General features: G+C 57.0%; 2 protein-coding genes and 1 long non-coding RNA gene across 9 annotated transcripts; 2 read left to right on the top strand and 1 right to left on the bottom strand.

Annotated features, from left to right (window-relative positions):
• The first annotated feature begins 470 nt into the window (after window positions 1-470).
• On the top strand, window positions 471-6,585 carry SLC25A41 (solute carrier family 25 member 41). Of its 4 annotated transcripts, none has more exons than XM_032883752.1 (7): window positions 471-727; window positions 1,524-1,679; window positions 2,152-2,304; window positions 2,483-2,590; window positions 4,977-5,144; window positions 5,227-5,374; window positions 6,147-6,585. In XM_032883752.1, the coding sequence occupies exons 1-7, from the start codon at window positions 725-727 to the stop codon at window positions 6,317-6,319; spliced, it is 909 nt and encodes a 302-aa protein (XP_032739643.1). In that variant the 5' UTR covers window positions 471-724; the 3' UTR covers window positions 6,320-6,585. The 4 variants fall into 4 exon arrangements, with proteins under 4 accessions (XP_032739643.1, XP_032739640.1, XP_032739639.1 ...); XM_032883749.1 differs by lacking the exon at window positions 471-727 and adding an exon at window positions 999-1,329 and having other exon boundaries at window positions 6,267-6,585; XM_032883748.1 differs by lacking the exon at window positions 471-727 and adding an exon at window positions 999-1,329.
• On the bottom strand, window positions 3,748-7,813 carry LOC116882973. 2 transcript variants are annotated; one of them, XR_004385716.1, is made up of 2 exons: window positions 7,548-7,813; window positions 3,748-5,315 (listed from the first exon to the last, which is right to left on the bottom strand). It is a non-coding gene; the product is annotated as an uncharacterized LOC116882973 (long non-coding RNA). The 2 variants fall into 2 exon arrangements; XR_004385717.1 differs by lacking the exon at window positions 7,548-7,813 and adding an exon at window positions 7,129-7,539.
• A 133-nt stretch (window positions 7,814-7,946) lies between these two features.
• KHSRP (KH-type splicing regulatory protein) lies at window positions 7,947-18,831 on the top strand. Of its 3 annotated transcripts, none has more exons than XM_032883744.1 (20): window positions 7,947-8,308; window positions 9,880-9,976; window positions 10,603-10,641; window positions 10,990-11,029; window positions 11,918-11,967; window positions 12,202-12,273; window positions 13,000-13,057; window positions 13,371-13,545; window positions 13,736-13,834; window positions 14,180-14,278; window positions 14,401-14,503; window positions 15,194-15,294; window positions 15,419-15,563; window positions 15,644-15,804; window positions 15,889-15,998; window positions 16,605-16,693; window positions 16,806-17,003; window positions 17,108-17,185; window positions 17,273-17,433; window positions 18,518-18,831. In XM_032883744.1, exons 1-20 carry the CDS (start codon window positions 8,051-8,053, stop codon window positions 18,524-18,526), a joined length of 2,142 nt encoding a protein of 713 aa, XP_032739635.1. In that variant the 5' UTR covers window positions 7,947-8,050; the 3' UTR covers window positions 18,527-18,831. The 3 variants fall into 3 exon arrangements, with proteins under 3 accessions (XP_032739635.1, XP_032739634.1, XP_032739636.1); XM_032883745.1 differs by having other exon boundaries at window positions 8,049-8,066; window positions 8,212-8,308; window positions 17,273-18,831; XM_032883743.1 differs by having other exon boundaries at window positions 7,948-8,308; window positions 17,273-18,831.
• Window positions 18,832-20,141: the final 1,310 nt, after the last annotated feature.

Raw genomic sequence — 20,141 nt, 5'->3', positions numbered from 1 at the left:
GCGGGCCCAGAGTGGAGTCAGCTTCCCTGGTCCAAGGAATCCATCATGGGGCTGGACCAGGGTGGAGGCCATGGACATGGTGAGCAGCAGCCAGATTCCGGGTATATGTTAAAAGTTAAGCCAGGATTTGATAACAGAATGTGGGCATAAGAGAAAGAGAAGAATCATGGATGACATCAAGATTTTTGAACAAAACCACATAGAGGACAGACACGCTCTCCATGAAGACCCATTGCAACCTCTTGACACGATGTGGTACAGTTTATCATCACTTCCAGTTAACACATGGGGAAACTGAAGCTCAGAGAGGTAGAGCGATTACCCCAAGGTCACACAGCAGGAGTTGTCCTAGATGGGATTGAAACCCAGGTTGCCTCCAAAGCTATGCTTGTCTCATCTTGGAAACCAACTGGGTCTCTCCCTCTCAGAGCTCCAGAACCTTCCCATTCTCCCTCACTTCTATCTCCCATTGCCACGACAACCACACACAGTGCATTTGTTTCCTATGGCTGCTGTAACAAATGACCACAAACATGGTGGCTTCAAACAACACAGATGTACTATTTCAGAGGTCAGAAGCCTGACCCGGATCTCACTGGGATAAAATCAAGCTCCTTCTGGAGGCTCCAGGGGAGAACCTGCTTCCTGGCCTTTTCCAGCTTCGAGGGTCTGCCTGCCTGCATTCCACGGCTCATGGTTCCCTCCTCCATCTGCAAAGCCAGCAATGGTTGGTCGAGTCTTTCTCACGTTGAATCCTTATGATGCTGACAGTTCTGCTTCCCTCTTCACCGTTTAAGGACTCATGAGATTAGACTAGGCCCACGCAATGAGTCCACAATACTCTCCCCATCTCCCATCAGCTGGTTAGTGACCTTAAATCCTTGGGCAAATTTACTTTCCCCTTTGCCACGTAACATGGCCAGTCCACGGTTTTAGAGGGATCTGGATATGGACATTTTGTAGGGGACACTCTTGTTCTGCCCACCACATCCAGTGAGGTCACAAGGGCCTCTGTGATGTCATTGTGCCCCGGTACCCAAATTTACAAGCTGGCCCTCCCACATGGTTGCTGGATTGGCAAATCTGTCACCAGGGATTTGAACCGGGTTTCCTGACCCTCCGGCTCCCATGGGAGATCAGCCTGAGGAAGCTCAGAAGCCTTGCTTGAGTGTCCAGACCCTGTTTAAGAGGGTCAAGGCCTTGCTCACCAAAGCCCCACCTCCGACCCTGCCCCCACCCCCCTCCCGGAATCCAGGCTGTACACATGTGTACGGGTATGTGTTTGGGCACGTGCGTGAAAATGACCTGGAGCATCTCCCATCACAGCAGGTGAGTCTGAGAACGGCAGGTCAGCCGGCACCTCCAGCCCCCTCTGCATGACCCACTCCCCTCCAAGCAGACCTGGCTTTCCACCTTGAAGCAGTGGGGGCCAGGGTGGGCCTTCACCAGGAGGGGCTTCTGGAAGTTCAGGGAAGGAGCTCCAGCCTGGCTGAGTACGGGTGGGAGCTGGGTCTGCCTTGCAGGTGCTGGACACAGGAGAGCAGCTGATGGTTCCCATGGATGTCCTCGAAGTAGATAACGAGGGCGCCCTGTGGAAGTTTCTGCTCTCAGGGGCCATGGCTGGGGCGGTATCCCGCACGGGCACGGCCCCTCTGGACCGAGCCAAGGTGTATATGCAGGTGCGTGGGGAACCCAGCACTGGAGCCTTTGGGGTGGGGCTGGACGGAGGCAGAGCTGATGGGGTTCAGGATGGGGGGAGGGTGGGGCTGGGATGTGGGTTGGAGTCAGGAGGAGGCTGAATGGAGACAAGGGTGGGGGCCGGAGTTGAGGATAACGCTGGAGTCAACGGGGTTGAAGGAGGAGCCGAGAGAAAGGCAGGAGGGACAGGGTGGGGCTGGGGATAAGGGAATCGGGGATAGGGTCTTTGGATGGCTTTGAAGGCAAACTAGAACAGGTAAGGAGAGGAAGATGAGGACAGAGATGGGCACGTGGGTCTGCGTGGGTTACAGTGCTGTGAGGCCAGCTGGGGAGGGAGCAGGAGGAGGAATGGGGTTGGGTGGCTAGGGACAGGACGGGGTAGAGCTCCAGGCTGGGATGGAGGCGATCCGGGTGGGAGGCTCCTCACAGGGCCAGTGGCCTCCCTATCCCTAGGTCTACTCCTCCAAGACTAACTTCATGAACCTGCTGGGGGGGCTCCGAAGCATGGTCCAGGAAGGGGGCTTCCGCTCCCTGTGGCGGGGCAATGGCGTCAACATCCTCAAGATTGCCCCTGAGTACGCCATCAAGTTCTCCGTCTTTGAACAGGTGGGCGGGGGGGCGGCCCATTTTGCCCAGCCCCCGCCCTTCAACCCAAACCTCTCCTAGACCTCCTTGCAAGCCCAGATCCTTACCCAAGACACGCTTTCACGCTCTGGCCCCAGACCCAGGGTGGGTTTCAGCTCGGAAGGTTAGCAGTTCTCTCTGGTCCTCTCTCCCGCTCTAGTGTAAGAATTACTTCTGCGGAGTGCACGGGTCCCCACCCTTTCAGGAACGTCTCCTTGCTGGCTCCCTAGCTGTGGCGACCTCCCAGACACTCATCAACCCCATGGAGGTAAGAGAACACCTGCCCCATGGAAGATGAAACAAGGTGAAAATTAGCTACCAGCTGCTACCACTTCCTCCTCCTTCCCTTTCCCTCCTTCCCCTCCTCTCCTCCTTCACGTGAGGTGTGTGTCCCACTTGTATTCCAGATGGCTCCCAGGTTATCTCAACACCTATGTATTGGATGGGTCCTGTTCTTTTCCTCAATGAGCCAAGATGCAACCGGTATAATTTACTAAATTCCTGTGCATATTTGAGAGTATTTTTGGCCTTTCTCTTCTTACTCTGCTATGTCTGTCCAAGCGCTAGTGTCTTCCCCCCGCCCCCCGCTTTTTCTTGCAGGGGATAACAATTAGATTTTTTGTACAGCAGTTTTAGATTTACAGAAAAACCAAGCAGGAAGTTTTTGTACAGCAGCTTTAGATTTACAGAAAAGCTGAGCAGGAAGTACGGGAGTTCTTATACACCTCTCCCCACGTATACAGTTTCTGCTATTAACGTCTTGTGTGGGGGAGGGGGCGTTTGTTGCAACTGATGAGCCAATATGGATACATTATTAAAGCCCGTAGTTGCCATTCTTGGATTTGTACAGATGTATATATACGGACACGTACTCACCATTAGGGTGTCATTCAGAGTAGTTTCACTGCCCTAAAAATCCTGAGTTCTGCCTACTCACCCTTTTTTGGTTTTTTTTTTAAGATTTTATTTATTTATTTGACACAGAGAGAGAGATCACAAGTAGGCAGAGAGGCAGGCAGAGAGAGAGGGGGAAGCAGGCTCCCTGCCAAGCAGAGAGGCCGATGCGGCTCGATCCCAGGGCCCTGGGATCATGACCTGAGCCAAAGACAGAGGCTTTAACCCACTGAGCCACCAGGTGCCCCCCTACTCACCTCTTCTTGCTTCTCCTGAGTCCCTGACAACCCCAGGTTGTTTCATCCAACGCAGGGCTGGAACTCATGACCCTGCGAGCAAGAGTCACAAACTCTTCTGACTGAGCCAGCTGGGTGCCCCTATAGTTTTATCATCTTTAATTTTTCAGGCTTGATCTTACGCTTTCTCATCCCCCATCCCTGCTCTTTATCGGTTTTCCGGGTTACTCCCCCCTGTGGTTTCCCATATAAACTTTAGAAGTAACTTGTCTAGTTCAGAAAAAGTCACCTATTGTTTTTTTTTTTCTGGGATGGTATTCGATTTATAAAGAAGCTTAGAGGTGCCTGCCATCTATATGAGGCTGGGTCTGGTGTCCAAGATCATTTCCATGGGTTCCAGTCTCCTTTTATGGACTTTAATGGTCTTTTTAAAGTTGTTTTTTTTTTTCCATATAATTCTTGCCCTTGACCAGTTAAATTTCGTCTTATAGTGTACTTGTTCTATTGCTGTGTAACAAATTGCCAGACTCAGTAGCTTAAAATGATACAGATTTATTATCTCCTTTGTCTGTGGGTCATGCCTGGGCACTGGCTAGTCAGGTCCTCTGCTCAGGGTTTCATCAGGCCAAAATCAAGGTGTTGGCTGGGATACAGTGAACCTGAGGCCTGGGTCCTCTGCCAAGTTCCTTGGTTGCTGGCAGGATTCAGTTTCTTATGGTTGTAGGACTGGGGTTCTCAGCTCCTAGAGGCCATGTACTGTCCCTGCCAGGTGGTCCTCTCCACAACAGTCTGCTCATTTAAGACCAACTGAAGGGCGTCCTGGATGCTCCCCATAACTCTGATTTCTTCGGTCTCTGGCAACAGACTCATTTAAAAGGATCACCTGATTTGGTCAGGCCCACCTAGGAAATCGGTCTTGCTTCACTTAAAATCAAGCGCTTCAGGACCTCCAATACATCTGCACAATCCCTTCACCTTCGTCATGTAACTTGACGAGGGGAGTGACACCCCATCATAGTCACAGGCCTAGCACACTCTCAAGGTCAGGGGGCGGGCATTATATGAAGCATACATATCGGGTGGGAAACTTGGGGGCCACCTCAGAATTCTGCCTATCGAACTTGGTGTTTGGTCTTACAGGCAACTGTAGAGCTGCCAATATTTTGATGTTGGGAGTATTTCATACAAATTATGTCTGCCTTCTCTTGGAAAATTGGCAAACCTGGCCACCTAGGGTCTGCACCCCCTGTGGCTTTACATCTGGTGTCTGCCGGGTATAGGCTGTGACTCCGCTCAGTCCACGCCACTTCCCTTATCCTCTTGCCTCTGTCAGCACCGGGGCTTCTGAATCCTGGGTGGAGGGCACGCACAGGCCAAGGGATCACGTGGCTCTGGGTTCGAACCTCTGCTCTCTGGACTCCTCAGCTTCTGCTTCCTCAGCTAGAGAACAGAAACGCCGGCTGCTGCTGAGGGCCGATGAGAGCTTTCCATCGGATGAACCCCCTCCCTCTTCACCCTTCCCAGGTGCTGAAGACGCGGCTGACCTTGCGCCGGACGGGCCAGTACAAGGGGCTGCTGGACTGTGCAAGGCAGATCCTGAAGCAGGAGGGCACCCGTGCCCTGTACCGCGGCTACCTGCCCAACATGCTCGGCATCATCCCCTACGCCTGCACGGACCTGGCCGTCTATGAGGTGCGGGTCCCACAGAGGGATGCTGGGGCTGGTGTGGACGTAGGCCGGCGGTGAGTGTCCTGCTAACCCCCTTATCTTGCAGATGCTCAGGTGTTTCTGGTTGAAGTCAGGCAGGGACATGGAGGATCCCAGTGGCCTGGTCAGTTTGTCATCGGTGACACTGTCCACGACCTGTGGCCAAATGGCCAGTTACCCGCTGACGCTGGTGCGCACCCGGATGCAGGCCCAAGGTCAGAAGAGCCCCAGTGGCCACTGTGCGTGCCTCTCCCCTCAGCCTTGACTCTGAACTTTCTCATCCCCCAAAACTGACTCCCAAAGTCTCCACATCTGATCCTAGCCACCTGTGCTGAGCTCTAAACTCACCAAGACTCACCCCCAAATATGACCCCAGCCCCCAAATTAACCCTACAAACCAGTGAAATGAACATCTCCCAACTGACCCCCATAAACGCCCCCCAAATGCGACTCAGACCCCACACCATACTTCAAGACACAGATTCCCCAAATGCTCTCCCAACTTCTCCAAAACAGACCCACCCTGTATTCCTAAAATTCCTAAATTTGCTAAAACCAACGTTTAGGCCTCCCAGTGTCATAACCATTTCCCCCACTAAGTTGGGTACTCCCCAAATGGACTCTCAGCCCCTAAACCAATCCACAAACACCCAAACAAGTCCTTGGCCCACTACCCGAATCTTGAATATATCCCCAAACCACCCCTTAGCACACTCCCCAAATCTCTGGCAGATCTTTGAAGTTCCCTCCCAAATAAGTGTGAAAGCTTTCTAAGGTGTTCCCGGAAAACAAATCCTGAAAACTCTTGCCTGGGTTGATCTCACTCTCCCCGAGACTGACCGATTTCCTCTAAAAGTCTTCCAAGCTCCTTTCCAACTGACCCCCAGACTCCGGCCCCTGGCTTCACCCAACCCCCCAACATTCCAGCCTCCCCAGGTGGCCAGATCATCTCTGCGAGAAGCCCTGAGCTTGCCCCTGTTCCCACAGACACTGTGGAGGGCTCGAACCCCACCATGTGCGGAGTCTTTCGGCGGATCCTGGCCCAGCAGGGTTGGCCAGGGCTGTACCGAGGCATGACTCCCACTTTACTGAAGGTGTTGCCAGCAGGTGGCATCAGCTATGTGGTGTATGAAGCCATGAAGAAAACTCTGGGTGTATAGGCGATGGCGAGTTGACACACTCTGGGCAGAAATGGACAGGAAGATCCAGGGTCTCCTGGCCCAAATAGCCCTCCAGGCTCAGGCCCAGGGGGCAGTTTGTCCGGAGAAGCAGTCTGGGGGCCTGGCTGGAAGATCCCTGGGAATCCTTCCCAAGGGTGCGGCCAGGGACTAGTCTGGACTCCAGGTTGGCTCGTTGTGGCTTGTCCTGGCTTCAGGGTGAAACGGTGGACATGGAGACAATCGGAAATAAAGAGACAGTTTCGGCCAGGTGTGTCTGGGATACCTGCGTCCAGGAGGGGAGCTGGGTATCTGGTATCTCTGGGTCTAGACTAGAAATCCCTGGTTTCAGGAGGTGAGCTGGGGACTCGGAACACCCTGGGTCCAAGAGGGAGCTGGGCACTTTGGATACCTGGGTCCCAGGAGTGGAAGCTGGGTACCTGGGAGCCCTGGGTCTCGGAAAGAGGACTGGATATCTTGGGCCCCTTGGACCTCAGTAGGAATTGTAAACCTGGGTTCAGGAGAGAAACTGAGGACCTAGGATCGGAGCTTGGAGCTCCTATCTCCAGACCTTATGTGGAGAGGACGTGGGGTGTTATTAAGGTCGTAGGAGAGAACCCGCGGCCCTAGACCCTTGAATTCTGGAGGGGAACTGGTTCCATGAGGCCTGGAAGAGAAGCGGGGGCTCTAGAACCCTGGGTGGAGAAGACAGGCGGTACACGGGATCTCTGGGTTCCCTCCTGCCCTTGGGCCACCCCCTCCCGGAAGCACCCGATCTCCAAGGCCTCGAGCAGGCCATGTGTTCGGCCTACCCAACCAGGCTCCTGGGGCGCTAACCCAGACGTCAGGCCGAATTCCCCGCAGCCGGTCGGCACTGCCCACGTCGACTGCCATTCACTCTCGCTGCGGCTAATCCCCGCTCGCGTTTGGCGGCCGGCTCCGCCCCAATGCAGTTCCTCTTCCACTGGCTCCCACCAAAACTGGGCACCTTCATTTCCTTCCCCGCCATTCGTCCAGAGCGGTGTCCGTCACCTTGCACCCGCCCCCACCGCCCAGCCATTGGCTTAGCAATCAAGGCTAGCAAAGGATTCTGGTTAACAGGGAAAGCCATCCAGTCCAAACCTAAGCGCGTCACCCAGAATTCGTCAGGGGTTGGATTAAATTGACTGCCAATCTTCGCAAGAACCGCCTTCTGCGTGTACTCATTGGCTTGCGTGCACGATTATCTCACCTGGCGCCCGCCTAGTCTGGTCAAAGGGGCCTTTCGCCAGGCCCCTCCTTCCTATCCACTTGACTCTCCGGAGTCGTCAATCCGGTTCTGAAGTCGCCCCGTAGTTCTGGAACTCCCGATTCATTGGGCTTCCTGCCTTCTCGGGTCGCCTTGATTTGCCCGCCCAGCACCGGCAGCCCGCATCCCACTGCCTCCGAGATCTGTCAGTCACGCGGCGCCTCCCGCCCACTGCCTCTCGCCGCACTGCGATTGGCCGCTCGCCTCCAGAGCCCGCGATTGGTGTCCCAGGAGCGGCGGCCGCCTCCCATTGGCCTGGCGGCGCCGTCCGTCACGCCGGCGGCGGGAGGGGGCGTCCCTCTCCCCCCTCGTCGTCTTCCCAGCCGCTGGGTTCCCAGAGTGCTCCGCGGCCGTGTGGAGCGAGGCCTTGTTCCCGCGTTGAGCCGCCGCCGCCGCCGCCTCCTCCTCAGCTTCAGCCTCCGCGCCAGGCCCGGCCCCGCCGCGCCATGTCGGACTACAGCACGGGAGGACCCCCGCCCGGGCCGCCGCCGCCCGCTGGCGGCGGCGGGGGAGCCGGGGGAGCCGGGGGCGCCGGGGGAGGCCCTCCGCCGGGCCCGCCGGGCGCGGGGGACCGGGGCGGCGGCGGCCCCGGCGGCGGCGGCCCGGGCGGGGGGTCGGCCGGGGGTCCCTCCCAGCCGCCCGGCGGGGGAGGCCCAGGGATCCGCAAGGACGCTTTCGCCGACGCCGTGCAGCGGGCCCGCCAGGTGAGGAGGCCGCGGGCCTGAGGGGCGCGCGGGGGGGGGGGGGGGGGGGGGGCCCCGCGCGCGCGCGGGGGGGGTGGGGGGGGGGGGGGCCGAGGCCGCCGTGGGGTCACGTGGGGCTGTAGGCGGGGGCCTGGGCCGCCCAGGATGTCTCCAGTGGGCCCCCCGCGGGTGACCCCCCCTGCAGGGGAAAGGGGTGTCCGGGGGGTCGCCATGAACGGCCCCTGGATGTTTAGTGGCCCCGGAGGGCTGGGACTGACTTTGGGGAACCCCCCCACTTTGGACACCCGAGGGCATGTTCCGCTCTCTAGGAAGCAAAGTGTCCCTCTTCCCCGGAGGGGGGTAGGGTCTTGCTTTGCCCTCACCATCAGGGCAGAGAGCTCTTTGCCCCCGACCTAGTCTCATTTTTTGCCCGGTTCTCGGGGAGAAGGAACTGTGGGAGGAAAACAGCCCTTCCTCTTGAGCCTGGAAAGGGGGACCCTTGCTGCCAGAGTGGCCGAGCACTTAGGGGAAATGAGGAGGGTGGGCACAGGGGCTGGCTCTTTTTGATGGGTCCCGTGGCTTGAAAGCCTGGTCTCTCTTTGGGAAAGCGGGGAGGATCCCACCAATGTGTTTTGAGGCATGATGATAACATGGAGGTGTCACATGCCGGTGTGACTGACCTCCTCGGCTCCTTTTGCAGCCTCCCCACGTCCTGGGGAGCAGGGGGCCCGTAGAACGGGAGAAGTTTGCTGTCCTCTCAGGAAGCCGCTGGGCTGGGGGCCGGCTGAGTGCCTTTGCTATTGAGTGCTTTCCCGGGGTTGTTCCTGTGCCTCCAGGGTAGAGTGGGAGGTCCCGTTAGGTGAACACCCTGTTCCCGCCCAGTGGGGTCTGTGGCTTTCTCACCTATGGAGCAGGGTAGGGTTCTCACCTGCCCTTCATCCAGGTGCCCACCAAACTGCCTTGACAGAGAAGCAGTTGTAACGAGGCGAGTTGATGCTGTTGGCCGGGTGGGAGTAAGTCTTATCCCAGGAGCTCTGGCTCTAAGCCTTAGAAGAAGGAAAATTGCGGGAGGTGGAAAGATAGATCCTTAGTTCATGGTTTGTGTGTCTTTGGGAAACTTGTAATAGACCCACAAACGGACTCTGGTTTTAAGTTTGTGGGATTGGGGTTATCTGAAGTTGCTGCTCACGTGTCTGACATGTAACCTGTGTTCTCAGAAAGGGTCTTTTGTTTTGGTGGAGTGAAGATTTTGGATGCCTTTAAGCAAAACATTTCCCAAAACTTGTCCAACAAATGTCAAGCTTTCGAGAAAGGAAAGTTGTGCTCTTCACCATCCCAGAAGAGCCGGGCTGCAGTCACTGTTTCTGCCTCCCTCGTGGAGGCAGCCCAAGGACCCTCCTGAGAGCAGATCAGTGTGGATTGGGGTCCATTTGCAAACAAACGTAAGCGCAGATCCCATCTAGAACGGGATTTGAAATTCCTGGGTGACTCTTGAACGCCGAGGCCCTCGAGTAGGTTCTGAGAAGTTGATCTGAACACCAGGGAGGATTGGTTGTGGTGGTAACCTTCTGTGCTTCCGATTTTGATTCTAGATCGCAGCCAAAATTGGAGGCGACGCTGCTACCACAGTGAACAACAGCACTCCTGATTTTGGTTTTGGGGGCCAAAAGAGGCAGTTAGAAGATGGAGGTAACTGCTGGGAAGAAGGCCTGGGGGTAGAGTGAAGGTCTTTGTTTGAATACGGTCCAGCGTCGGGGAAGCTCACTGCCGTTTGGTTTTTTCAAACCCCAGCAGTCCCAGCTTTGTTCGTTCTCTTTGTTTGGGCTGCCATCCTGGGGTATCAGGTGGCTGAGAGGAGCAGATTGATTGTGACTAGGTCCAAGTTGTAAGTTCTCAAGATCGGTCCTCCCCTTCTGGTAGGCCTGGGAAATGCTCACAGTTGGGTCGAGGCCCCGTGTAAGTGCAGTTTGGCTGGCCCAGGGCGTGTAGCGCTGCCCACGGTGGCCAGTATAATCCGTGTGGGGATCAACCAAAACGGGCCTTACACCTGGGCCCTCCCTGACCCTGACCCCGGGCTCGAATGCCGCCATCATCCCTTCTGTTATAAAGGACTTTTTTACTGTTCAGTGCTGGTGGTGGGACTGAGGGACGTCTGGCCCCCCTCTCCGAAGTTGGTCCCTGCTACTCTCCTGTCTTGGCTCTGATATTGGGGGTGGCGGAGGGGGGCTGTTTGCCAGGCCGCGTGGCACCAGCATTAGATTAGAGGCAGCTGTGGGTGGGTGGGTGCAGCATCTGACATCCTCTCTCTTTCACAGACCAACCGGAGAGCAAGAAACTGGCTTCCCAGGGAGACTGTAAGTCCATTGGATGATGCAGGCAGAGGGCAGCTTCAGGGTCTTAAGAGGTTTTTAGAATTTGGGAGCTAGAAGCTCTGAGCAGATGGCACCTGTTCTTAATGGAGGCTCTAGGTGCTTAGCATCTGGAGTCCATGAACTTTAAGGATCCCAGAGCCCCCTGGAGATGGAGGCAGAGCCAGTCAGATGGGCGGTGGGTTTGTCACACTCAAGCACTCGGGGAGGCCCAGAAGCACCGTACTAAGTGCCAGCCACTCCTTGTGCAGACGGGACTACCTGGGGGCCAGCGGTGTTCAGGGCCCCAGAGAGGAGCCAGGCCAATCTTTGCTTTGAATTTTCTCTCTGCAGCCATCAGTTCTCAACTTGGACCCATCCATCCTCCCCCCAGGTGAGTTGTGATTTGGAGAACACTTGCTTTCTTGTCGGTCTTCTGTCTCTGGCTTTTTTTTTGCTAAGTTGGGGGAGAGCTGTGTCTGGGGGCTGCACCGTTTCAGACCTTGTCCCCACTGCTCTCTTGGTCACAGAGAAGCCCAGGAGGCAGAAGAGCTGCCTTTGCTCCTGTGCTTGCCTGTGTGCAGCGCCCAGGGAGGGGCGGTCTTTGCACCCTGTTGCTGCCTGCGCTGTGGTGGGACACTTAGCAGTAGACAGCCATCTTTCTAGAAGGGCTGGGGGCCGGCCATGGGTTTCTTGTCTGCCTTCCGCAAATGCTTGATCCCCAAGAACTGGTGGGGCCCGGGGTTCTTTCCTACCTTTTTGCCGCCCACCGCCCACGACTTCAGTGGATCTGATGTAGAAGTCTTTGTGAAGGACCACATTGTTTGTTTTTTTTGCTTATACGAAATGCAGTAAAATTGGCTTGTTAGGGAGCTGACGTGGAAAAGATACAAACTTTTATTTTTTAAGCCAAGAGATCTGAAATGATTATCGGAATTACATAGACGTGTCCAAGTGTTTGCTCTTGCTCCGAGTTGGTGGGAGCAGCACTAGTTCAGGGGCCACGCTGACCCCGACCAAGCCTCTTGTGGCCTGAATGGGGAATCTGAGGCCTTGAGAGTTGAGGGGCTTGCTGTGGGGAGAGGGAGCCCTGTGCTCTTGTCACACTCTGCTTAGGCCTGTGGGGTCCTGGTCCAGATGTGGTGGGAAGCATGGGCAGAGGCCAGTAGGCCAAGGGCCCCACAGGTCAGGGGCTTTGGCTTTGAGGGGCCTTTTCTCCTGGAGACCCTCATCTGTCTACTGCTTCTCACTTGAGACTGACTTTCATTGTCTGTTCTTGCAGGACTTCAATGACAGAAGAGTACAGGGTCCCAGACGGCATGGTGGGACTGAGTGAGTGTGGGTCGCTGTGGGATGTCCGTTTTCCCTGCCTCTCAGGGATGTGTCCTGGGAGCCCCTGCTGGCTCAGGAGCTTCTGGTGTGAGGTCTATTGTCCTCTGCTCTCACCTGTTCTCTCTGGGTGGGGGCAGGTGGGGCTCTCAGGAGGGCCAGGAAGCCCTGCCACACAGTGTTTTGAGCGCTGGGGTGCCCTCGTCAACCTCTGCATTACCCCTTTTCCCCACCTAGTCATCGGCAGAGGAGGCGAACAGATCAACAAAATCCAGCAGGACTCAGGCTGCAAAGTCCAGATCTCTCCAGGTACGGGAGCCCAACGCTGTCAGAACGGGGGCCGGGCTGGGCGCGGGCTGGGCTGGTCTCCTAGTACGTTCGTGATCATCCAGCGGGACAGAAGGGAGAGAGGTTGGTATCTACTGAGCACTTTCTCTATGCCAGGCGCAGGGCAGGGTCTCAGCCAGTACAGCACCGCAGTCTGCAGCGTAGCTGCGACTTTCCTTCCTTTCACTTTGTAGTTGTGGGAAGGCTGAGGTGGGAGATGGGAGATTGAATATAGGAAGTTTTGTTCCAGATCTTGCTCTAAGCTGTTAGTTAAGTCACCACCTGAAGCGAACGCCCAGCAGGGAACCAGTGGGCACGCGTGAGGCAGGGAGAGGCACTGGAAGGAACGGCTCTGAGGCCGGCCTGGGTCTGAATCCCAGCCTGGCTGCCCGGCTGGCAGGGGCTCCTGAGGACCGGCTCCACCGCAGCAGGGTTTGTAGACTGGCGGTGGCAAGAGTGGCCCAGGGTTAGGACCGCCTTCTACCTCATCCTTTTCGCCTAAGCGGTCTAGCGCCCAGACTGGACTTCAGGCTTCTCGGCCGTGGTCTTGTGTGGAGCAGCTCCCGGGAGTCTGACGAGGCATCATGGGGTCAGGCTGCTGCAGGCAGAAGCAGCCGTTGTTTGCTGCGCAAGGTTCCCCGTCTCGGTGGAAAGCCTTTCTCTAGCGTCAGTGGACCCGGGTGGCCTGACCCTCTCTCTCCTCTGCAGACAGCGGCGGCCTACCCGAGCGCAGCGTGTCCTTGACAGGAGCCCCAGAATCTGTCCAGTAAGTCCCTTGGCGGGGCCTGTCACTGTGATGAGGGGAGCGAGCAGAAGCTCTCTCCATCCTCTGGAAAGTTGGGGGTGACTCCGCCCCGTCCCTCAACCCTTGCCCTCGCCAGAGGCCTGTACTGATGGTTTGATGGCCCCCGACTTCGAAGAGCTGAGAGAAACACCTAAATAGCTCCAGTCCCGGGGACAGACCTTCGTCCTCGTCATCTGTCAGACCCACGTGTGGAGTCCCCTCTTCCCCTTTGAGCTGCACGGGACTGTCAGGCCCTTGATCTTCTGGTGTCTGAACCCCGCTCTTCCCTTCCCAGGAAAGCAAAGATGATGCTGGATGACATTGTCTCTCGGGGCCGTGGGGGGCCCCCAGGACAGTTCCACGACAATGCCAACGGGGGCCAGAACGGCACCGTGCAGGAGATCATGATCCCCGCGGGGAAGGCCGGCCTGGTCATCGGCAAAGGCGGGGAGACAATAAAGCAGCTGCAGGTGAGGGGCGGGATGGAGGACAGAAGCTCCTCCTGTCGCAGGAAAGTCTCCTTCTGCGTCTGCGTGTGCACACCCCACCAACGGCTTTGCCAGAGCCTCTTGCCCTGTGTGGTCACGCCTGCCCCTGCGGGAACTAGCCCCAGAGAGTCATTTGAAAGCCTGGCCCTGACTGTCCGCATTGGTTGTAAAGGAGCGAGCTGGAGTGAAGATGATTTTAATTCAAGATGGCTCCCAGAACACGAATGTGGACAAGCCTCTCCGCATCATTGGGGATCCTTACAAAGTGCAGGTGAGAACCCCAGGGGTGACGGTCTGTCGGGAGAAGTGAGTGACACTTGAGTGAAGGGGGAGAGATCTTCCAGTGTGTTCTCTTGAAGTCAGCCCAGGGCTCTCACTCTCATACGGAGTTGGGCAGGGTTGCACATGAGCAGGAGGCCTAAACTCTGATCATTCCATTTCTTGTCTGGAGATCGGGGGTGGCTGGCCATCCTTCCCTCTCAGGATGGCAGGTCAGGAGCTCAGCGGGGCTCTGCGGTGGGCTCAGCTTAGGTCCCTGAGCCCTTGGATCGTGGGAGGCTGGGGGAACAGTGCTGGGGGGCTTGCCCTGTGCACTCCCTGCCCTGTGTGTTTGCAGCAAGCCTGTGAGATGGTGATGGACATCCTCCGGGAGCGCGACCAGGGTGGCTTTGGGGACCGGAATGAGTACGGATCCCGGATTGGCGGGGGCATCGATGTGAGTGCAGGCCTCCCGGAGTAGTGGAAGGCCAGCGGGTGGGCGTGGCTCCACTCTGGTGGGCAGAGGGCTCCAGAACTGCAGGGACAAGACCTGGCTGACCCTTCCGCGTCCCTCCTCAGGTGCCAGTGCCCAGGCATTCTGTCGGGGTGGTCATTGGCCGGAGTGGAGAAATGATCAAGAAGATCCAGAATGACGCTGGCGTGCGGATACAGTTTAAGCAAGGTCAGGGGCCTGGCTGCGAAGATCAGCCGAGTGGGGGTGGTCGTGTCTTCCGGTTCTGTCCTCGGGATCGCTCTGAGGCTCCGCTGCAGAGGGCCTGGCACCAGGGCACCCGCCGAGCCTCTGCGATGCCTCGCCGCTCCCAGCCAGCAGCACGTGCTCTGTGGCCCTCCTTTGTGGGAGAGCTGTGTGAGAGCTCGCGAAGGGCGCACGGAACGTTTTCCCTTCATCACATCTCCCCGTTTCCTCTTTCCCACCGAATGGCCCATCCTGACAGGGCAGCCGGGGTCGGATCAGATCCCTTTGTCCCAACTCTGGGCTACTGCCAAGCCTCAGCGAGAGTCTCCCAAGTGGCAGGCCCATGGGGAGGAAGGACTTCTCTGTTGCTTTTCTGAGGTCTATTATCGTTCTCAGTTTCATAAAATGCATCTGTTCTGGGGGTGCCTCGTGCCGGAAGAAGCCTCAGCTGCCGCCCTGCCCTAGTTGGTCGGTTTTCTTCCCTGGAAACCCGGCCCAACCGCATTTCCCCCCCTCGCCTCAGTCCGTGGCGTGTGATGAGTGGCACTTGGAGCCCGAGATATTTCTGACACCTGGCTTGGCACGGTGTCTGCCTCGCAGAGGCGGTGTTATGGGGGTTTGGTGTTGTGCTTTTCTGTAAAATCCGTCTCCCTGTTCTCTGGATGCTGGCTTCAGACGACGGGACAGGTCCTGAGAAGATAGCTCACATAATGGGGCCTCCAGACCGGTGCGAGCACGCGGCGCGGATCATCAATGATCTCCTCCAGAGCCTCAGGGTAGGTGGTGTCGGGCTGTGCTGCCGACGGCCGGTGAGGTTGGAGGGGACGTGCCTGGCCCTGCAGGGGAAGTCCAGGCGCCAGGCTAGTTTTCTGCGCTCATTGCCTGTCTCCTGTCTCACAGAGTGGTCCCCCCGGCCCACCAGGGGGTCCTGGCATGCCCCCGGGGGGCCGGGGACGAGGAAGGGGCCAAGGCAACTGGGGGCCTCCTGGCGGAGAGATGACCTTCTCCATCCCCACTCACAAGTGTGGGCTGGTCATCGGCAGAGGTGAGTCCGCCATCGGCATTCTGTCTCTCCGCCCCCTTCCTCTGCTCCGCCTTCCCTTCACTGCCTCTGGCTCCCCGCAGGCGGGGAGAACGTGAAAGCCATAAACCAGCAGACGGGCGCCTTTGTGGAGATCTCCCGGCAGCTGCCACCCAACGGGGACCCCAACTTCAAGTTGTTCATCATCCGGGGCTCACCCCAGCAGATTGACCACGCCAAGCAGCTCATTGAGGAGAAGATTGAGGTGGGCTCAGGGAGGGGCTCTTGGGGCCCGGACCCATTTCCAGTCTCCTTCCCTCCCAACTGACTTCGCTTCTCCTTTCTCCAGGGTCCCCTCTGCCCAGTTGGACCAGGCCCAGGGGGACCAGGCCCTGCAGGCCCCATGGGGCCCTTCAACCCTGGGCCTTTCAATCAGGGGCCACCTGGGGCTCCCCCGCAGTGAGTAATTCTCTCAGCTTCCTGGGATTTGGGACATGGGGGGTGCTGTGCTGGCAGGAAGAGCAGTGGACCCCATTTTCATTCACCACCAACAAGAAGTTTTGATGTCACCCGTCCAAGATGTGATCCAGCATAGCATCCTGCATTTATAGATGCCATTTTTGTCATTATTATTTTTTAAGATTTTATGTATCATTTGATAGCGAGAGAGGGAACACAAGCACAGGGAGTGGGAAAGAGAATTCCGGGAGCCCAATGCGAGCTCGAGCCCAGGACCCTGGGATCATGACCCGAGCTGAAGGCAGATGCTTAATGACTGAGCCACCCAGGCACCTGCATAGATGCCATTTTTAAAAGATGTCACAAATGTTGACCCTCGTCTCCCGCCTAACAGGCAGACCCGTGTATGTTGAATTTGGGGGACTTGGACATCTTCAAGCCAACGGAGTTTGAGGCTTGGCATTGTTCATCTCACGTTTCCTTGGGCGAGGGGCCTGTGACTGAGTATACACAGTGGGCTCCGCCTGGGTCTCCTTCCTGCCAGCCACCCCTGCCCCCGTGGAGGAGTGGCCCCAGCTCACTTGTCCTGTCTTTCTTGTCCCACAGTGCGGGGGGTCCCCCTCCTCACCAGTACCCACCCCAGGGCTGGGGCAATACCTACCCCCAGTGGCAACCACCTGCTCCTCATGACCCGAGTAAGTTTGGCTGCCCGGGGGAGGGGCAGGACCGGGCAGGGGTGCTGGGGTGCCGGCGGGGAGGGCGGGGCTCGCTTCCGGTCCTGCGCCTCAGCCCGCTGCCCTCCTCCAGATAAAGCTGCAGCCGCCGCAGACCCCAACGCCGCCTGGGCCGCCTACTACTCACACTACTACCAGCAGCCCCCAGGCCCTGTGCCCGGCCCTGCACCGGCCCCCGCGGCCCCCCCTGCCCAGGGCGAGCCCCCTCAGCCCCCACCCGCCGGCCAGTCGGACTACACTAAGGCCTGGGAAGAGTATTACAAAAAGATCGGTGAGTGCGTGGGCCAGCGCGGGGGCTCACGCAAGCCCGAGGCTGGCGAGGGGCAGCCGCGTCCCTGTGCCACGCTCTGAGTTCTCGAGGCCTTCCTTCTGCAGGCCAGCAGCCCCAGCAGCCCGGAGCGCCCCCACAGCAGGACTACACGAAGGCCTGGGAGGAGTACTACAAGAAGCAGGGTGAGCCGCCGGGGCTGCAGGGCAGGGGCAGGGCCTGGCCCTCTAGCCCCCGGCCACACTCCTCACCGTGACTCCGCTTGCCCGCAGCTCAAGTGGCCACCGGAGGGGGTCCGGGAGCACCCCCAGGCTCCCAGCCAGACTACAGTGCCGCCTGGGCCGAATATTACAGACAGCAAGCCGCTTACTACGGACAGACTCCAGGTCCTGGCGGCCCCCAGCCTCCACCCACACAGCAGGGACAGCAGCAGGCAAGTGGGAATTGCCACCCTCCTCCTCCTCCTTTTTCCTTCCAACCCCCGGCCACCGTCCATCCTGCCTTAGTGGGTAGCGCCGGAAATCCCTTCCCCTGCGGGGTGTGTCCTTGATGCCTGCAGCGGGGGCCGTGTGGCCAGAGGTCTCCGGGAGTCCCCACGAGCTGGGGAAGTGTGCGCTGGGTCCAGAGGTTAAACGAAGAGGCCTCCCTGCGCCGGCCCGCTTGTTCCTGTGTCACGCTGTCGCGATGCCGGGGGAAGCGCGAAACACATACAAGGTCGAACTGTTGAACTGGTGGGTAGTCCTGGGGGTGGGGGGCAGGCCAGCAGCACAGACGTTGGTCGCCGTCCTGGCTGCTAACTCGCTCACTCAAAATCTGGCCACTTGGGAAGAAAACGGATGTTTTCCCCTCTCTGCATTACTTTTTTGGGTTTTGTTCTTTGCATTCTTTTATTTTTAACCCCACGATCTTTTCCTTGTGTCCAAGTGACTGTGTTGCAGGCGGCCCCAGCGTGGGTCAGCCCTGGCTCTGGTGGGACTCGGGGAGCTTGCCAAGGGGGCCGGCCCCAGGGCCCCTCCCGCCCCGCCTGGGCTCCGCCTCCTCTGCTCTCGCGCCTGCCTCTGTGTCCCGGTTTTGTCTGTGAAGTGGGCATGACGATCGTCGCCACCTTCCAACCTACCTCACAGGGGTGTTGTGGGGACACCGTGATCTCTGAGATTGTCATGTTGTGATGCGCCAGAGCACCTGCCTTCCGAAGACAGAGGGCACCCCTCCTCCCTCCCAAACCCTGAGCGCGCTTCTCTCCCTCTCTCCCTGCTCTCTGCCTCTGCGGCCCCGCTTCTCTCCTCCTGGTCCTCATGTCACTCTCTCCCCTCCTCCTCCATCAAGGAGCCGGTCTGACTTCAGCCGAGTCCCCGGAGCACTTGACTAGACAGTTACAAACACATGGTTCCAGCCTGAGCTCACCACAGGCTGAGGAGCAGGGCTTCCTGGCCCCCTCCTTGCCGCCGTCCCCCTCGTCTCCCGCCCCCCCCTCCCCTCCCCAGAGTGACCAATTCCTATCTCTTCCCTCTCCGCAGGCTCAATGACTCGAATGAATGTGAACTTCTTCATCTGTGAAAATCTTTTATTTTTTTTTTCCATTTTGTTCTGTTTGGGGGCTTTTTTTTTGTTCTTTTTTTTTTCCTCGTTTGTTTGGCGAGAGAGCGATGGCTGCCGTGAGGGGTGTGAGGGGGGCCCTTGTGAGTGGCTTGTTGGTCATGGCCTTGGGCGATGCTGGGCTCTCACTCTCTCGCTTATTCTGTGTGTCTCATGCTTTTTTTCTTTCAAAATTGGGATCCTTCATGTTGAGCCAGCCGTAGAAGATAGAATTAAATCTGCCAAAAAAAAAAAATTTTAAATATAAAAAACACAAAAAGCAAACAAAACCTATAAAATTTATATATATATATATATAAATCTCTATCCCTTCCTGAAACTGCCTCTTTCAGGGGAAAGCAATTCATTTTCTTCCTTCTACCCTTGGCCCTCTTCATGTTTTTAAAATAAACTTTTAAAAAGGAAAAAAAGTCACTCTTGCTATTTCTTTTTTTTAGTTAGAGTTGGAACATTCCTTGGACCAGGTGTTGCTGTCGCAGGCCCCCTCCCTTCCCCCAGTCGAGCCCCTCGGCCTCTGCTCCTCCTCTCTCCTCCTCCCCCCTGCCTCGCTCGGCTCCCCTGCAGCCCCTCCCGCCCCCCCCATCCCGGGACTGGTCTTGGGTTTCAACTGTTCAAGAGGACATTGAAACTGAAAACAAATTGAGAACAAAACAAAAATTGTATGGCAGTTTTTACTTTTTATCGCTCGTTTTTAACTTCACAAATAAATGATAACAAAATCTCCCCGTGTCTGCTGGGTGCCGTCTCTCTCTTTCTTTCTTTCTATCTCTCTCTCTCTTTATTTCCCTCCTCTCTCCCCTGCCCCCTGTAGAGTTTTGAAGCAGATGTTTGTTTGTTCTTTATAGATGTTGTAAAAGCCTGATAATGGTGATTGGAAATTACAAGCTTTGTGTTGTGTTTTTTCTTTCCTTCCTTTTTTTTCTTTTTTTAAGAAAAAATTATAAGAAAAAATAGTTTTCTGCAGGCGCATTGTGCTTTCCTAACTCCCCCAACCCCCCTTTTTTTTTTTTTTTTTTTTTTTTTGGTTAAATAAAGTGCTTTTTGTCTAAAAACTGCGTGCTGGCCGCAGTTGTGTTTGTAGAGGAAACAAGTTGAAGAGGAACGGGTTGGCCGATAAGAGTGGGGTCTGGGCACCCCCCAGAGACTGCTCTTCTGGTGTTACCTGGCAGAGAGGGGACTAGCAGGTTGAGCCCCAGTGGAGCCTTCTCTCATTCCACTCTCCCGTCTGGGAGCATGGGGAGCAAGACACCCAAGAGAATCTCTGGGGACAGGTGTTTCCATGGATGCAGCCTGTGACCGCAGCCCCCCTGGGGCTCTGCACACCTCCTGGGAGCCACGCTGGCCTTGATACGCACCTGGCTGGGGCCTAGTGTGTCACCGGGCCCCAAGGTGGAAACCAGGCCTGTTAAAAAAATGGCACCAGTTCCAGTGCTTGGTGGGAGGCTGTGGCCTCCGAAGGGTGAGGACGGAGATGGGAGAGTGAACTGAGGGGCCCTCTGAGCTGTCTGGCCCAGGGCCAATCATCTTGAGCACTATATGGTTGGA

Source organism: Lontra canadensis, unplaced genomic scaffold (assembly GCF_010015895.1).
Source record: "Lontra canadensis isolate GAN:19392208 unplaced genomic scaffold, GSC_riverotter_1.0 scaffold88, whole genome shotgun sequence".
Taxonomy (NCBI): Eukaryota; Metazoa; Chordata; class Mammalia; order Carnivora; family Mustelidae; genus Lontra; species Lontra canadensis.
The sequence above is the reverse complement of the archived record's forward strand: the minus strand, read 5'-3'. Positions and strand labels throughout refer to the sequence as shown.

What these genes read in the sequence shown, in the direction of transcription:
- SLC25A41 (XM_032883748.1), top strand. Translation starts at nt 1,129, where the DNA reads ATGGGAGATCAGCCTGAGGAAGCTCAGAAGCCTTGCTTGAGTGTCCAG. An exon ending in CACTCATCAACCCCATGGAG is followed by an intron (nt 2,591 to 4,976) that starts GTAAGAGAACAC and finishes CACCCTTCCCAG; the next exon opens with GTGCTGAAGACGCGGCTGAC. An exon ending in CACCCGGATGCAGGCCCAAG is followed by an intron (nt 5,375 to 6,146) that starts GTCAGAAGAGCC and finishes CTGTTCCCACAG; the next exon opens with ACACTGTGGAGGGCTCGAAC.
- KHSRP (XM_032883743.1), top strand. Translation starts at nt 8,051, where the DNA reads ATGTCGGACTACAGCACGGGAGGACCCCCGCCCGGGCCGCCGCCGCCC. An exon ending in AGACAATAAAGCAGCTGCAG is followed by an intron (nt 13,546 to 13,735) that starts GTGAGGGGCGGG and finishes TTGGTTGTAAAG; the next exon opens with GAGCGAGCTGGAGTGAAGAT. An exon ending in GGATTGGCGGGGGCATCGAT is followed by an intron (nt 14,279 to 14,400) that starts GTGAGTGCAGGC and finishes GTCCCTCCTCAG; the next exon opens with GTGCCAGTGCCCAGGCATTC.